The 18,627-nt window shown below is 43.9% G+C and overlaps 2 protein-coding genes across 2 annotated transcripts; one reads left to right on the plus strand and one right to left on the minus strand.

Annotated features, from left to right (window-relative positions):
* Positions 1-25: 25 nt before the first annotated feature.
* On the minus strand, positions 26-5,411 carry LOC108163060 (rho GTPase-activating protein gacZ). Its single transcript, XM_017298135.2, has 3 exons — positions 5,029-5,411; positions 3,664-3,990; positions 26-3,069 (listed from the first exon to the last, which is right to left on the minus strand). The coding sequence occupies exons 1-3, from the start codon at positions 5,110-5,112 to the stop codon at positions 1,510-1,512; spliced, it is 1,971 nt and encodes a 656-aa protein (XP_017153624.1). The 5' UTR covers positions 5,113-5,411; the 3' UTR covers positions 26-1,509.
* A 1,292-nt stretch (positions 5,412-6,703) lies between these two features.
* Positions 6,704-17,184, plus strand: LOC108164668 (autophagy protein 5). The gene is made up of 6 exons (XM_017300521.2): positions 6,704-6,936; positions 7,003-7,102; positions 7,174-7,279; positions 7,348-7,573; positions 7,719-7,824; positions 16,771-17,184. Exons 1-6 carry the CDS (start codon positions 6,784-6,786, stop codon positions 16,887-16,889), a joined length of 810 nt encoding a protein of 269 aa, XP_017156010.1. The 5' UTR covers positions 6,704-6,783; the 3' UTR covers positions 16,890-17,184.
* Positions 17,185-18,627: the final 1,443 nt, after the last annotated feature.

Below are 18,627 nucleotides of genomic sequence, written 5' to 3' on the forward strand. Positions count from 1 at the left end.
TAAGGGGATGATACTCGGACCTGGGGTGCTGTGAGAAAAATATTTACAGTGCATTTTTGATTGACAAAAAACAAAAACAAACAAAAGAAAACCCTGAAAGTCTCAATAAGTTTTGGGCTTCGATCTCAGATCTTTCTATGGCAAAGAACGCGGCCACATACATATGTCTGGAGACACCAAAACCCATCTGATGGCAGCTTTATGTTATGTTTTAGGAATTTTATAATACTTAAGTATATCGAATGCTTTGTTTAAGTAATCTTGAAAACAAAATTGATATATGACGGATTATAATTCTATGGCAGCTATGTATATTATGCAGTCAGCCGATCTGATATTGTTCCGATCGGTTCCGATTTACAACTAAATACCAAAATAGATTCAGGGATATTTTCCCAAATGTTAACCTTAATATAAGACTATCCCTGTGTTCCACTAGGGCACATCGCATGTCATCGAATGACATTGATTCGTTGCACAAAATTTCGCATAAGCGATATGATACGCGAACAGGGACCATTTGCGATTTCATTTTTAAATCCATAAGTAGATTGTTTAACATTACGCAAGTGTTTGAGTTTTAGATAAATATATATTCAACCGGTGGTTAGAATATAAATATATTCTACGCTTGGAAAAAAAAAACATCCTCTGTAAATGTGAATGTACTGCTCCTAATGGAACTGATGGCTTTAACTGGAATTGTTTATGTATCTAGTGCTCGATTCAGTTCAATGGGTGTCCTTTCCCTAACGATCATCCACTGTAATAATGATTCTCATGCCTGCGAGTCGAGTTTGAGTTTGGTTGAAAAAATGCTACGAAAAATCAGAGTCAAGTGGCGGGCAGTGCTTTCAGAGCTGGGAGTTATTAAAAAAATAGAATCACAGATTATAAATTTAACAAAAAAAAAACAGAAACGAGAAACAATAATACAACTTTCGTTCGATCTAGAGGAGATACTTTAGGTTAAGGAATGCCTCCAACAGTTAAATCAGATTACTACGGTACCAGGCCATAAGGAGATCGAGAGACACGAAATGAACTCTTCTGTGGACTCACAAAAGGAAAAAGATACATTGAAACGTGTAGCCAGTGTAAACAGGCCAAGATCTCTCTCGATCGATGAGATACGAAACCTGCAGATTCTGTGATATGGTAAATCAAACATTGGAACACATTCTATGTGAATGCCCTGCACTCTATGGAAGGAGATCTCTACTTTTGGGGGAGGTGGTGGCAGCAACAGGTGACAGGGAGACAGGGTACATCCTCCTGACCGGTACAAACGATCGAGTACAAGGATAGGCCTGTTGGAGCACTTCGTTTGGCTTGGATTAACCCTGGAGATTTGCAAGAGCGTATGTAGATATGTATACGCAGAGATTCGGGGGATGTGGATTATTTTGAGTCCCTGCTGCTCTGAAGCACGATTGGGCCGGAAGGGGGTTGGGGAGATAAAACGGAAACCGAATTTTGCTTGCCACACTCAGATAAACTCTCCACACTTCACACTCTTTTCGGTTTGCTGACAATCGTATAGTTCAGACCATTATAGCTGCGATGATCTAGAGCAGATTCGTTGTTGCTTTTGTTCGTTGTTGCATTGCTGTTGTTGTTGCTAGAGATTCCAATGTTGTTGTTGTTGTTGCTATTGTTATTATTGGCACTCGTTGATTTTCGTAAAACGCCATACCCCAAATGGCTGTCATCGGCCTTGCGAAAGCTCTCGGTATCGGGACTAGCGATCAATTCATATTCATTTGGCGGCGGTGGACTGCAGCGCACTCGATTACCGGGCAGCGTCACATTCACGATGGTCTTGTAGCCGCTGGATGTCTTATTGTTGGGCGAAAGGAAGTCCAGCCGATCGTAGTTGGAGTCCGACGAGGACATCAGCACACCCACGGAATTGTTGGGCGTTACTGCCAGGGTCGGGGACGTTACGCCCTCGCCAATGTCGATGTCGATGATCTTGGTGGTGTTGCTGCCACTCGACTGGGACGCTAGATCCTTGCGCGTGGATCCGGATCGCGAGCGGACAAAATCCGATGTGTCGCAGAGTATTGGGGGTATGCGCTCGCAGTGCCGTACGTCGCCGACTCCGCGTGTGCGCCATGCCTCCGTAATGTTCTCGATGCACTCGTAATCGCGCTCCAGCAGCGGCTTGGTGCTCTCGTTGCGCAGCGGCAGGTCCGGCGGTGTGCTGGAGATGCTGGAGGTGCTGCCAGAGCGCGATGTGGTGGTCTCCGGCGAGGGCGGCTTGAGGATGACCATTGAGGAGCCACTACCGCCGCCATTCTTACTGTTGGCATCCGAGGGCGAGGATGTCGTTATGGCAACAGGTTCATATTTCACAATATTCTTGTATTTATCACAATGGTTTTGGCTGCCAGGACCGCTGGCAGGCACCAAGCCACCCAGCTTGCGCGGCGGCTTGTTCGGAATGTGCTTGCTGCTGTTGCTGCTGCAGCTGTTGGGCGGCACTGAGAGGGTGACCGAGGTGACGACGCCACCGCCAGCACCGCCCGCTGCCGCCGCTCCTCCACTGCCGTTGCTCGCCGCAAAGTTATTCAGCGAATCATTGGAGCTAATGAATCCCCGCAACGATATGCAGCTCTGTGTGGAGTTTATCTCGAATTCGCCAGCGTGCGGATTGCTCGATGGCGATGGCGGCAACGGGCTCCGAGAGCCCGGCTCCATGCCAGCGGCGGCACTAAACTGATTCTCACCGCACTCGATCGTGCTGAGGCTGTCGCCGCTGATCAGCTTCTTCATCGATTTCATCTTGGCGGACATGCAGCGAAATACCTCCTGCGGATTGGTGTGATCCAGCGTGAAGACCCCCTCGCCGGTGGTGCACTTGCGGCCCGCCTCGAAGGTGAACTTTCCATCGCGGTAGCCATACTTTCGTATGAATCGATACGGCCACATGGCAATCGTTACGTTCAGATCCTCCGATTTCAGTTGCAGCTCCGTCGGCGTCATCTGGAGCATGTACGTCTTCGGTTCGATGCTGCAGCGTATGGAGGCCTCCGAGGGTATCAGCGTAATCATGAACAGGCCATCCTGCAAGAGAAACGGAAGCACAAAACGAATCAGAACCAGAATCGAGAAGTAGGCGAGTAGGCTTGTCAGTAGTTTCTTCAACCGTATGCTCCTGGAAGTGATTTGTAAGTTATTTCTCGAAATGGAGCCCCCAGCGGAGTACCACATCTCCACGAAAGTAATCTGTGGCCATGACTTTAGTATACACTATCGCTGGCCCTTCGAGGGTATGGCAGTTCTCGTTGCTGCGACTATCTCCTCCACAAAAGGTGCTCTGCGGTTGTGGCACCGGCAGCGTGACACTGTCTACAGCGTCCACTGGCGTCCAACAGTTCGAAACGTTCCAGAAACTCGAATGGAAAGGCCTCATTGAGCTATGGCATGAGACGAACCATAAACATATAAATAAATTCTTATTTGCAGCCAAAATTCGGCACAGCATCGCCTGGGGGCGCATGGGAAGGACCGGACAACACCACAGCGTCCGGATGCGAGAAGGAAATGTTCTGCTCGTATGATCCACAGCCATGATCGATGATACCAGCATTGCCTGCTGTCCGCCCAAACACTCAGATACACTTTTCCCTATCACACCAGGCCATACGAGATACGTACAAATGAGCTGCAATACAGGTCGTTATCCTCCTCGATGGCCCCGCCATGGACGGCATGACCTCCAGCTGCCGTGTCACAGAAGGCGACCGTCTGGAGGGCTGTGATCCAATCCTTTAGCTCCTCATCGCTGTTGGTGTTGACGGTGAGTGTGCCATTGTGCTTGACAATGTGAATGAGCTTGTCCGGCGGTGGGTCCTGTGTGATCTTCACACAATTCTCGAGCGTGAATATCTTGGGATTCTTATCGTCCTTGTTCTCGCACATCTCCAGGCGGGCAATCCCATGTCGACTGGCCTTGAACAGCAGGCAATATCGACTGCATGGTTTCTGCAAAACAATAACAAAAAAGGATCAATAGGAGTTTTAGAAAGATTTGATGGCACAAATGGTACTCTCTTGCTTGTGACCCATAGGATCTATGGTATGCGCTTTGGGGCTTGCAGGATCAGGCTATTATTCATGTTATGGATAGTTTTTTAGGGGTATTGTGCGCCCAAAGGATTCCACTTATATTGATTCAAAGCCAATCTTCTGGGGAAGGTGCTGCGTGCTGCACAACATTCAGAGTCCAACTTTCGGTCACGCAGGCGCCTTCAAATTTTCTCTAGTGGGTGTACCTCCACCTGAAGGTCGCAGGTACAACAGACAGCTGTTGAAGGCAGGCTTAAAGGTCAACCTAGAGCTTAATTCCGAGTGTGTTCCTAGGGCATCTGGGGAGATTCTCTTGGGGGGGCTTACATAACTCCTCAGGCGGCACCACACACGCATACAATCATAGGAAACATCAAAACATACATATGTATCGTACATGGAGCTCTACCAATTTATTGCGTGCTCAAGAATTTCCTGTCCACAAACATTAAGCCACACGAATACCACGAAACCTGGATGAATCGACGACCAGCTGTGGGGCACCAGTGTCCGAGTGTGTTTGTGTGTTGTGTGTGTGCGTGCGTGCGAGTGTGTGTACGCAAATCAGCGACACTTATGTTGGTGGCATGTGTGTACTTACGTCCCGCTCCCTCTGCCGCTGACAGGCTTCATTTGTATGCAACAAGTACGAGGTGGTACGTCCATCCATGCACACTGGCAGATGGATGGTATATACACACACACACACATACAAGCGGGAAAACTCCACACACATTCGATAGTGTGTGTTTGTGTGTCCTGTCTCTTCCTCGCTTTATCGAAATGCGCATTTGGCAAAAATATTCAAATTCAAATTTAAATTTGAATTGCAAAAATATCGAAATATGTATATATTCAATTCGTGTGCATAATGTATGTGATGGATGGGATGTGCGGGAGAAAAAAGAATTGCAGAATAGGGGCAGGAAGGAGTGCTACACACAGGTTTCATACCTTTTTTGAGATGCGATTTAGCGAAAATCCAGTTTGTGTTGGAACATTAAGATATCCAGCCAAAACAGGTATTTCAACATCCATTCTGTGTTGCGTCCGTTCCACACCGCGCCGCGCCGCCTGAGCACCAGACCGTCGTTGTCGTCGTCCCACTGTTGTCGTCTTCTACCGATCTATCCACTCAATGCGCCTCGGATATTCCTCTACTGGATCACTGGATCGTTGCGTTTGCGTTAGTTCTCATCCAAATCGGGGAATTCGCAATAGAATTGAGTTTGTGCTGGCATATGCAACGAGATTCCACTTCATATTTACATTTCACGGTAATACAATTACAAAAACACACACAACCGCAGCTAAAATGTAAAACGAGCAGTCGATCGCACTTATCGATGAGATATACGGTCTTACCCTCAGAAATATACCGAAAATACTTAACATTATTAGTTTTCATGATTACATCATATTCCTCGGTTTTGATATTCGGTTGAATATTACTAGTTAGCTAGGAAATGCAGCACTAGACACTTTTTTGTTTGATTGTTTATAAAATAAGGCTTAAGCATAAAAGGTCAACAACAATTTACATAGCTACTAGAATCTAACTACTTATTTGCTACATATTAACTACATTTTTATGTAATTATCAAAAGCGACACCTGAAGGGGAAATGTGTACGTTTGTTGGCAAGTTTTGCCGATTTCTTTTCATATAAGTCCCATAGGAGCGACAGTGTTAGAAATCCACTTTTTGACCTGCTGGTTTTTAAATTTTTTTTAAAATTGAGATTTGGATGGCAATCGATCAGGAATTTGATGCCGATTATCATTTAGTATTCAATGTGGCATATGACATGGCTCTAAATGGTATTTCTACACCATTTCTACATTGCTGCAAGGGACAAGAGGGTCCATATCGCGTCTTAACAATAATGGAAAATACTGGCGGCAAGAAAATCCGTTCTGAATTCTGAAATCTTCTTTTAAATTCATCCTGTCTTTCATATTGACGATATCTTTTAACTGAACTAAAATTCTTCAAGACTCATCATTTTCGTGGAGGGAATTAAAATTCCCATTGGTCGACAATGGGCTAATCGTTCTCTCTCCAAGATCATAAGTGTGTAAGGAATGAAACTTATTGTTGCTACCGATTCAAACCCGGTTTAAAGAGAGCGAAAAATAGAGTATTAACCGATTTGAAGAAAGCAGTTTGGCCATCGATAATATCGACTGGATAGTCGCTAGAGCTGCGCGCCAAAACTCGAATTGTTTGAAAGTGAATGAGTGACAACGATATGGATGCAATCCAGTGGAATAAGTGATGCACGGAAGTACGATTGAGAGTTTCTATTCCCTATGTTAGTTAATATACCTTTTAAAATGAAATTTGATAGACAGACGATGAAATATTTCGACGTCAAAATATATATAAAAGTATATAATATACCGTAAATGGCCACTGCAATTGATCGACATCGATATGAAGCTGCGATGGTTATGAACATCATTCGCTAAATGGCTTGCCGGTGTAGTATAGTAATTGCAATTGGTTAATTTAAATTTTTTAGTTGAGATAAAAGCATTTAATTTGTATTAAAAATATAATTTTTTTAAATAGCACTAACGCGTTAGTGGACGATATATCGATACCGCCAGCAGTGCCATATCGATGTACTGATGCCATCTCTGGTTACACTGTTCGAGGCCAAAAACAAAAAATTATAATAATTAAAAGTTTAAGCAAAAGATAGCCATGGCCCACGACCGCGAGGTGTTGCGCATGATATGGGAGGGTCAGATTGGCATCTGCTTCCAAGCTGACCGCGACGAGATAGTGGGCATCAGGCCAGAGCCCTTCTACCTGATGGTCTCCCGCCTCAGCTACTTGCCGCTGGTCACCGATAAGGTAACACACCCCGTTCGCTCATCCAATTGCCATTCCAATTGCCACTAAAAACCCTTGCCCTAACAGGTGCGAAAGTACTTCACCCGCTACATTGCCGCCGAGCATCAGGATGGTGCTGTCTGGTTCGACTACAATGGCATACCGCTGCGACTGCACTATCCAACTGGTGGGCAGGACAGAGGACAGACTCTTGGCCCAAACTCCTATTGCAAACTAATGCTGTTCTGTATGTCCTAGGTGTGCTCTACGATCTGCTGCATCCGGAGGAGGACTGCACGCCCTGGGGTCTGACAATACACTTTTCCAAATTCCCGGAGGACACGCTGGTCAAAATGAATTCAAAGTATAAGCGAAAGCTTTTGCCACAGCGCCATGTCCACTAACCATTTCCGTATATCTTATGTTTTGCAGGGAGCTGTTGGAATCGCACTACATGTCCTGCTTGAAGGAGGCTGATGTGCTGAAGCATCGCGGTCTGGTCATCTCGGCCATGCAAAAGAAAGACCACAATCAGCTTTGGCTGGGCCTTATCAATGATAAGTTCGATCAGTTTTGGGCCGTCAACAGACGACTCATGGAGCCGTACGGCGACCAGGAGTCCTTCAAAAACATTCCCGTTCGCCTCTACAACGATGATGTGAGTGAGAAGGGAGGAAGGAATTGGACCTACCCTTGAGTTTAAGTTCAGTTCAGTTCAGTTCAGTTGCATTCAATTCAATTGTGTGTGTTTTACCATACATTTCGATTTCATGGACTGATGGATTCCGCTTGGTCATTAATAGGATTTCACGTACACGCAAAAACTGATCTCGCCCATAAGCGAAAGTGGACAAAAGAAGAGCCTCGCCGACCTGATGGCCGAATTATCAACACCTGAACGCAAAGCGGGTGAGTCCAGTCTGCACACTAGGATTTTCCGGCTATCAATTACCACAGGCACTCTAAATGCAAGAGGCGATGGAGCATCTCATCTCAGCATCTTTTTCGGTCTCTCCTGCATCTCCTATATCTCTTTATCTGTGTATCTGTGCAGCATTCATCTATTGTCAGAAGCAGACCTAGCGTCTCTTAGAAATTAAGGAAAAGGTGCCAGTCAGTCTGGCCCGGCCAAGTGCATGTCTGTCTGACTTATTTATTTTTCTATTGAATAACACAAACGAGCCGTACCGTATCGTACCGTGTCTTGCCGTGCCGCACCGCACCGTCTGTGCCTCTCAGTCGCCGACTGCGATCCGCCCTGCAGCACACTGCAGCAATCATTCTTCAATTCATCAATGTCTCAGCGAAACAAAAACAAACAAAAAAGAAGTGTATTCTCCTCTCTTTTTGTATATGGAACAATGCCCCCGGGGGTATACAGAATAGACATGGGCTATAGCTATTGCCTGCATTCCAGGCAGGTTTCCTCAAATTCCCCTTTGGGCAAAACTATTCGGCCAAGTGTTCGGCTGGGCTGGTTTTCGGGCGACCATTCAGCCTGCAGACAAAACGAATGAAAAATCTATTCAGTACAATGAAAAGTGCGTGTGGATTTTCTAGCGTCAGCGTCAGCAGCAGCAGCAGCAGCATAGAGCACGTTGCATCGCTGTTGGGTTCCAGCCAGCCAGCCAGCCAGCGAGGCAGCAGCAGCAGCAGCAGCCTGGCCTGACCTGCGGCGCCGCGGCGACAATAGCATGATCAAGAGCGAGATGGCATACACATAGCGAGGGAGAGAGATGGAATGGTGCATGTTCCTCCTACTCTTACTCCTACTCCTACTCCCACTCCTCTTCCTCCTCCTGCCACTGCCATTGCCACTGCGCTGGCTGGCAGTGGCTTAGGTGCAATAATAGCATTGGGAATTCCGAAAGACAGACAAAAGGCGGAACTAAATACCTGCGGCTGGGATTTAAGAATTATATACGTATTTTTGTGAAGATTTTTCAGGAACCACTTGGTCAAGAAGATCTCTCTCGCCCTCGGCCTCGTCCTCGGCCGCGCTCTCTCCCTATCTCACTCTCTCGCTCTATTCATTGACAATCGGCCGGCCAAGATCCTTGGTTCTTTTTCGAGTCCATATGTTTCGGGCAGGTTGGGTATTTCCCCAGATGTCTGCGACGACGATCCAGCGCTGAGTGCAGCCGAGTAGAGTGCACCTCTCAGTGCAGCACCCTCCTGTGTTCGTTTCGGCCAAGGTGTGAAATTTTTATTTGCATGCTTATGGCCTTCTCTCGATCCAAGGAATTTCCACATTTGAAAGGTGAGAGGGTCTTCTTCGAGAACTCTAAACAAACGGCACAGAAAGCGAGGGATAGAGCGAGAGCAAGTACATAGTTTGAAACATCGATCAACACGTATTTTCCCAAAGGTCATCCATCCATCCACATGTTGCACACACTATCTCCCTCTCTCTCTATCGTTGCCTGTGTCCTTGATGCAGACACACACTCACACAGCTCCTCAACACGCCTGGCTTAAGTGTGGGCCAATGCAACACCAAAACGTATCCCTATACCTATACCTATTTCCTTGCCCATTCCTATACCAATCTCAGACCCAATCATGGGATCGGGGATCAGCATCATTTATTGCGTGCATCGACGGGGATTTGGGTTAAAAAGTCAAGCCCAGGTCAATCTTTATAGAAGCATTTTGGGGCTTACGTAGAGGCGGAAACACTTAGAGGGATACTTTCTGCACTATATTTTTGCTCCAAATTTCAATCCCTTTGGTTTTTGAGGCAATGATCCTTTAATTGTAATAAAAAGTTATGTGAAAGGATATTTAAATAGTGCTGGGTTTGTTTGTTCAAAGCTTTCGTGAAGGGACACCAAAGACACCTTTTGTTTGCCTACTTCAACCTTAAATACTACTGACATAGGGTATACAGTGGGAACCTAATGGTGTATGTTATATCAAAACTATATTTCTGGGTAAAAAATGATAGTTTTTACAATTTGAAATGCTTTTGTCCACGAGAATGATTATCTAGTGTATCTTCTCAAGATACTAATACTGGATATACGGATATATGTATAAAGTTTTATTCATGATATTCCGTTCTTTATTAGTCATTCTTTTAATGATATTTAATGATACTAGGACCTGTAAAGTCTGTCAGTAGGTTACTCCCCATTTATATGGATGCAAACAAGACAAATTATTCCAAAACTTCAAAGGATTCGAATTTTATTTTATTTGCTGCGATCCTTTTAAGGTATGAAAGGTGTATAAAATTAAATGATGTCCACACAGAAAATTTTTAGTTCACTTAATAAATATACAAATCTCAACCTCTAAAATTTTGGAATGTTTTTCAGCTTTTCAATCACTGTTTCTAAATAATATATTTCATCATAGAGTAAGAATCGTAACAGAGTTCGAAAAGATTATATCTTAAGGATATTTTACTTCGCAAGTTTCAACGATTTTCATTTATTAAAACCTTATTTCGTATTCACTGTCTTGAAAAATATATTTCACCAAATAGGAACACATGCAACTATAGGATTAGATATATGTATTATTTCCATTGCCATAAACTGCAGTTAGAGTAGCATTCCTCATTTCATCCAAGGATATTGATTTACATGTGGCAGGCATCCTTAATCTGCTTATAAGAATATCATCCTTAAAATATCCTAGTTTTTTTTTTGCGAAACTCCCTAATTTCTCGATTTGTTGGTAAAACTTTCAGGGCTTTTAGGTCCATATTTGTTGTGTAATATGGTTTGCCAGATCTTTAATTGGTAGACCTTGAAACAAATAGAATTCATAGCGAATTCCAAGATCTAAGATTCTCATCTGTAGGATCAATTATTTGCAGTCCCAATTTGAGTACAAATAAAATGGAATATTCAGTATATTCCATATATTCCCCATCCCACCCCATCCCCTCTTTCTACATATTTTTCTCCCTTCTATCGAACATCTTTTGCATTCACGGATACACAAATCCGAACTCAAATCAAACAGAAATGCATTCAAAACATGATCAATTTGTTGCTGCCTGGGGTGCCTCGAGGCCCATGGATTGTATGGCGGTGGTGGGAGGGTGGCGGTGTGTCGGGGATTGGAGATGGTAACGATTGCACGTATTTGTAGTGCGTGCATTTTCATAGAAAATTGTATTTAAATTGAAATGAAATTCAAATATACAATGCACTCCCCGACACCGGGACCGGGACCGGGATCGTCGGACGCTTGTTGGTTGTCGGTTGGTCGGTTCGGGCGGCGGTGTTCGGGAACGTGGAAGGTTCAAAGTAGATACGATTCCAAGAAATCAAAAAACGAAAAAGAATCAAAAAACAAAATCTACAAAAGCAACAACATGATGATGATGATGATGATGATGATGACGATGACGCCGAGCCCTGGCAGTGGCAGAGGTAGGCAGCGACAGCGGCAGCGGCAGAGAATCTAAGACGCGTCAAAAATAAAAGAAACGCATTTCTTTTGGCTTTTGCCTTTGCCTTCTCTTTCCTTCACTGTTCTCCATTCTACATTCTCCCTTCCTTCCCCCATTCCTCTAACTTCTCTCCATCGCTGGCTTCTACTCCTGCCGCTGCCGCTGCCACTGCCACTGCCGCTGCTGCTGCTGGTTCGTGCGTCTGAGGAGGCGCTTTCATGATTTGCCGCCGGCTGCGCACTGCGCTTGGCAGCAGCGGATCTCTCCCGCTCTCTCTCTTCTCACTGCTGTTCACCGGAAAGCAGCAACAACAGCAACACATTTTTGTTTCTTTTTTGTTGTTTTTTTTTTGGTGGCGTTGGCGTGCCGACAGCGACGCCAACTGCACGCCAAATGTGCATGAGCCTGTGCATCTGTGTGCAAAATTGTATTTCAAGAGAAGGTGAGGCGCTCCCCAAGAGTCCGCTCACGAGATTTGCATGCATACAGCCAGAGAGTAAGAGAGAGAGAGAGAGTGACTAACAAATTATGCCACTCGATGAGCGGGAATACCTCACCTGCTATTCATTCTCCCCTTATACTATGCGTGTGTGTGTGTGTGTGTGTGTATGTGTGCAGGGTGTTTGCATTTGTGTGGGGTGCTGCTCTTTCGAATGTGTGAAAAGGAAGTTCTGAGATATCACCTCCGCTTATTTGTATTTACACCTTCGCCATCACCTCGCCTCGTCTCACCTCCACCCCCAAACTCCACACCTCATCTCCTGCCCCCACCCCCCGCTGCTGCTGCTGCTACCCTCCTTATCCTCCTCATCCTACTTGTGTGCGCGAGAACTCCAGTGAAACGGCGGCGCACGGAAATCGCACCTCAATGTTTATCACTCTCTGCCTCAGCCTCAGCCTGTGCCTGGCTCTCTTGCATCTCTTTATGGCAACTGTTTGTCGGTCTCGTCCCCTTCCCCCCTACCATTCTCTCGTGCTGGCTCTCTCGTTTGCACTCCTCACTTATTGCATTTGCTTAGTCCCATTTCGACACATTTTCGTTTGCATTTCGTCAATCAGACAAACACAATGGCAACCTGCAAGCGGGAAGGAGACAGCGCTGAACAGCGCCTGCCCTGCCATCTCTTTTGTGCATATCCATGTGTCCGTGTGTCCGTATTTGTGTGTGTGTGTGTGTGTTGTGTGACAATTGGCCATGCCACGCCTTAGTTTTTGGGTGGGCTAATATGCAGCAGCAGCAGCTGTGTGTACACAACCCCTGTAGGTGGGCATCAGGTGGGTGAGGGCGCGCCAGCGATTAATACCATTTCAATCAAAGTAATTCAATCGGACGTTGAGAGAACAGAACTTTTGGGAACCCTTAATCGTTGCCTGGAAGCCATATTGCATTTGATAGATTTTTACAGCTGACAGAAGAACAATCAGTCCTAATCCCATTTGAATCCCATATTTTTGAGCTATTTAGATGAATATTTATCAAAAATTTATTACCTATAGGATTGAGGATGCAAGAATGGAAGGATAGACGGCGGACATGGCTATATCCTTTGTGGAATCGGATATACCTTCCTCTCTGTTTTTAAAGACCTCTTGAAAGTTTTGGGAACCCTCAATTGCCTTGATGCTATATTTCCAGGAGCCATATTGCATTTGATAGATGTTTACAGCTGACAGAAGAACAATCAGTCCTAATCCCATTTTAATCCCATATTTTTTAGTTCTATAGATGAGTATTTATCAAAAATGTATTACCTTGAGAATTGAGGATACGAGAATGGCAGGATAGACGGCGGACATGGCCATATCCTTTGTGGAATCGGAAATGCCTTCCTCTCTGTTTTTAAAGATCTTTTCATGGAATACCGATGGAGGACGTTCATCCCCAGATTGTAAAGTTGTTGGCGATTCAAAGACGTCATTGGCTTTCCAAGCTTTTACTCCTATTTACACTTAAAATCTGAGAATGATTCAAAGTATTTTTAGCCTCTTCTTTAGACGTCTTCAAGTAATTGGAGATCATTATGTCTCTTTCTGTCTGGAGCTTCCTTAAGTTGCATACAACTCTGTTTTGTTGGACATTCCATCACTTCTCGCTTCTCTCACTCTTCTCGGATTGCAACAATGTTTTGTTTTGTCTGGTGGATCCGGATCGGATCGGATCGTCAAGTGCTATCTATGTACATATGTATGTGTGTGTGTCCCTCGTTTTCCCCCCCACCTGCAGCGTCAGCGAGTTTTCATTCTCATTACTCTCGCTGCGCGGAGACCCCCAGTTGACATTGTTGCTGTATGAAAATAAACCGAAATTATAATTGAAATTAATACCAGCTAAACCCCCCACCTACTACCCGTTCCCCTGCGAATACGGCTTGCATAAGAAACCAAAGAAGAAAAAAACAAACAACAAAAAAAACGGAGTCAACGCTGTGGTCAAGTGCATCGACAATTGGATACCCGGTACTGGAGGCGGTTTACTGGATAGGCTACATCTTGCGCCCAACGGATGCTATGGGGTTCCATTCTCTTTCATGATTGATTGACTGATTTCATTATGTAATTCTATGAAGTTTATTTCACCAATGCACCATAACGCACAGCTCTCTGTTCATTCTGTTTATCCTAGAATTATTTGGTATTTATATTGATTTGCAGGTGTTTTTTGTGTGCACTTCCCTATCTATTTTCTTGCTTTCTTTGTTTTATCTGGCACAGACTTTTGCACGAATACAACATACCCTCTACCGAGTATCGTGCATACAAATTGATTAGCGGTTTGGCTCCTCTGTATCTCACTAGCACTTTTTAATGGCGTCACTGAACCGCAAGTTTCTTTTCTCAGAGAGACGGAGGGGGTAGAACAGCGGCTGCGGGTACGGTTGGAGTGGGAGTGGTAGTGGGGAGATTAGATGAGACGCGAAACGTTTGGAATTGAAACGATCGGTTGATCGGGTGTTTCGCGGGGCACATTTTACGGCTCTATGGAACACAATCTATTAAATGATTATGATGATTGGGCGCTCTCCTTATCGGAGTCATTCAACATTCAACAGTTTTTGCTGCGTTTATGGTTTATTTTTAGGCATGAGCTATGAGCTCCCCCTGGGCACCTCTCTCTCTCCCGCTCCCCCCACACCGTTGTGCTGTTGACGATAATAAAAATGGGATCAATAAATTTTCAGACGGTTTGGCGCCACTCTCCCTCGGTCCCTCTTTGGGGTCCGGCCCTCTCGAAATTTCTTGGTTTTGTTGGCTGTCGCCAAGATCCAAAAAGAAAAATATCTATATCTATATAAGTACTCATGTCTATGGGGTTTTGTCTCCCGTCGGTGATCTTTAGTTTAATAGTTTATATCGTTCAGGTTGGTTTCTTTCGAATGATTTATGATCTCTGGGGAATGGGGTTGTCTTCACCGAGCATTTGATGGCTTCTTCTTTGGTTTTGGACAATAGGAACGATCTGAAGTGGTTTTAGAACATATTCCTTCATTCAAAGATTTAAAATAAATATCCGTATAAGTACAGCTCCCTTGGGGTTTGTCAGCTGTCCAAGCTACTGGTTCAACTATTCCTTTGACAATATTTATGATTTCTCAAAGATGAGATTGCCTTTTAAATTCATATATTAAGTCTCAATGAGCACAGCTCTCTTGTTTCAATTGAAACTTAGAGCGAATTTGATCAGAATCCATGCACCATTGAGGGACAGGCACTGATTCATTGAATAGATTTTCTATGAATTCCGTGACCCATACTCTAAGCATCATTCAAATAATTTGCTTCCATTCAAACTACGAAACATTTCGGAATATCAACGATATTTGAATCCTTTCATCTACAACCCATTAAGAGTGCTTCCTTCTAGTATTCAAACCTATAGATCCCAACATGGTGGATACCCTGTGAATCCCACGATCATAACCAATACTCCGCCCATCTACTGATTTGATTTGTTTCCCCATATGTCCACTTGAACGCGATTTGATTCCGTTTATTTATACTACTCGTATTTTTTGGGTAGCGCCATCATTCGCTTGGTCATTAAACTCGTGACTTGGTCACAGCCAGAGCCACAGCCCCTGGCCCTGCCACCGCTACTGAATCTTAATCTGTAGCGGTGGCAGAATCGGAACAATATGGAATGGTGTACGCTTACGAATACATACATACATATATTGTATCATATCGTATGCGTATGCGTATGCGCCCTACTTGAACTCGCCCCGTTGCACAAATCTTATCTCCGGCCAACACTCATTCGCCTCCCACTGTATGTAATCAGCCATTATCATTATCAGAGTAGAAATACTTACCACAAACCTGCTCTCTATACGTATACGATACTCCTATATTTAAACATATATTATATGGCCTACGACTTGGACTTGCTCGACGTATAAGCAAGCATACATGTGTATGCACCTACTAGTGAGTACCTACTAGAAAAAGTAGAAAAAACTTTCGATGGGTGGTGTGGGAGGACGGGACGGGACGCACTCTGCACAACTGGCAGGCAATTGAGAATCGGCTATCGCTTCAAATCGAGAATCGACAATCGCCGATCGCCAATCTATAATTACAGTTCATATGCTATAATTAAAAATGACGAAATTTCTCGTGAACTGTTCAGTCAAACTCTTGGCGACTGCCGTTAACACTTTTCGATAGCGCAGCAAACTTTGATTTCCATGCGAAACTAATTTGAAGAACTCTCAACTCTCTTAACTCAAACTGAACTGTAGCTCCCTGGGACTCGAATCTTGGCCTAATCTTGATGGATTACCGTTTGGGAGAGGGAGAGAATCGAGTGAAGGGTGAAAATAAAGGGTGAGGGTGAGGGATAACCCATCGTTATCAGGTCTCGTTGAAGTAATCGCTGTCTGATCTCATTCATTATAATATATGTGCATGTAATAGGCTGCATTTATTAAGACTACGATCAGCGCTACCCTGTCTCTCTCATTAATGAAAATACTGATTGCAAATCATTTATATAATTAATTCCTATGCCTAGGGTACTAAGCTTCTGTCTAGAGGCCCGAACTTCCTCATCCGTTTGGGAGTATCGATCCATCGATATCTTAATAGGAATACTATTTTGCTTTTATATGTAGATCAAATATAAATTAAGAAATGTCAATGAAGATCGGTTCACTGGAATGATGATGAATCCATAAAGTTTTAGAGAGAAGAAGCTTTCTTTTGGAAGGTTTTATGTGGAGGCACCCGAGCCTCGTCATCAAGATACCTGGTATTCAGATTCTATATATAATTGTTTATGCTAATCCAAGGAGCGAGAGAGACTGAAATGTTTTCTGAAAGGGATCATAATAAAGAGTATCCAAAATCGAATGTGGCTTCCTCCTATATGTACATATATTCCCATTAAATATTTCCCGTTCTTGTCCCTATAAAAATGTATATTCATCTTTATTATTGTATATTTTTAGTTGGATTTCGCACCCATGGAATCGATCTGCACGAGGAGACACAGGTGCAATGGATGTCCGAGCACCTGAGCTATCCAGACAATTTTCTGCATTTATCTGTGGACTACAAGGATGTCTAGCCATAACTTTTCCTCTTTGTGTGTGTGTGTGTGTGTGTATATACTCGAACTCGTATTGTCCCAGTCCATATATTTATGTATGTTTATGGTGTTTTTTTTTCACCCATATTCGATTCCAGCGTTCCCAGGGCGATCGAATGCGATCGATTTATATAGTAATTTGTACACATATACATATGTATACACCTCCATATATGTATAGTTTTCTAAGCAAAAAGTGTGTAATATTTATGACCCTAGCATTTAATGAAAGCCACAAACAATAAGCAACCGAAAACCAAAACGATTACTGCAACTACATATAGTCACAGATGGATGGATGGATGGATCGGGCCAGTGGAGAAGATCTAGCATTCATCGATCATCGATCATTTTCTATTAGATATCTATAAGCCGCCGGAAACTGGTCAAGCCCTTGCACTAACAAGCCAACAAACAGAAAGTTTTCAGCTATCAATATCGATTTATCCGTTTGTCAAGATAGTGACTGACGGAACGGGACAGAATTGGGTCTGGAATGGCTTCTACTCGGTCTCGGTCTGGGCTTTTGGGCGGACCTTGCACAATATTTTAGCCAAGGCCCAAAATCGATGATCTTGTTTTGTTGCCACTCCACGAACTTATTTGAAGAGCATCGATTTGACACTGTCAGAAGAGTGGAGGAACCGTACCATGGGCTGCCTGATCTATAATTAGTTAACGCTTTTGCCCGCACTCGAGAATGATTTATTCGATTGTTATTTGTATCGTTTGTCTGGGCCCAAAAATAAACTGAAAATCTGATAAAAAGCAAAGCCAAATTTAAAGTCAATTTTCATATGAATTATTAGTTCAAATCGGGAGTGGGAGGGAGGCTAGAGTCTGTTGCTGGGTAGTTACCCTTATCGATGGAGCTGATGGATCCGCTAGACTGTGGCCAGAACATTGATGGATCCCTTGGACGATAGCTCTTTCAAAGAAGGAAATCTGATTGATTTTAATGCTGATCTTCGCTCTGATTGCATCTATAAATAGCTATCAATATACTCTGTAGGGTATGCGAATTTCTGCTCGCAATCAGCAGATTCTCATACCACGATAGATATGGGAAACAATCGCCTAGAAGGTATTTTGCCCTACACCAACAGCAACCTTTAGAACCTCTGGTTTACTAGAATTTCACAATCTCTTAACAAAAATCTGCGCGAAATGTAGGAATTCATATAACAGATTATGTCACGATCGTCTGTGAAATCGCTCGACAATGGTTCCCCTGGTTACAACATCACATCACATCAAAGAACCAGAACCTGCTTGATCAATAACAAACAATATAAAACATATAGGTACTACTCGTATGTACATATAGCTATGTATATAGAAATAGACGATCGCCATCTGCAATGCACTCGAGACTGGGACTCAGGTGTCACGTCCCACGTACCATATCCCACGTCCCCTCTCTGCGTTACTTTGTAAACTTTGGCTGCATGCCCCCTGTGGATGCTGATGCTGATGCGGCGGTTGACGTTGATGCAAGTCAAAATATATATTTCTGTGGGGTACATCCGAGCAATCGAAAATTGTCACGTGGCTTGAATCTACAACAACAACAACAACAACAACAACAACACGTACAGTAGCGGTACAACAAAAATAAAAAAAAAGTTGACACGGCAACGCGGAACGAGGAGAGCAAAACCGAAACGAAAATAAACGAAATTTTGCAATTTTCTGCGGTTGCTCCCCCACTCGAAAA

Source organism: Drosophila miranda, chromosome XL (genome assembly GCF_003369915.1).
Source record: "Drosophila miranda strain MSH22 chromosome XL, D.miranda_PacBio2.1, whole genome shotgun sequence".
NCBI classification, from domain to species: Eukaryota; Metazoa; Arthropoda; class Insecta; order Diptera; family Drosophilidae; genus Drosophila; species Drosophila miranda.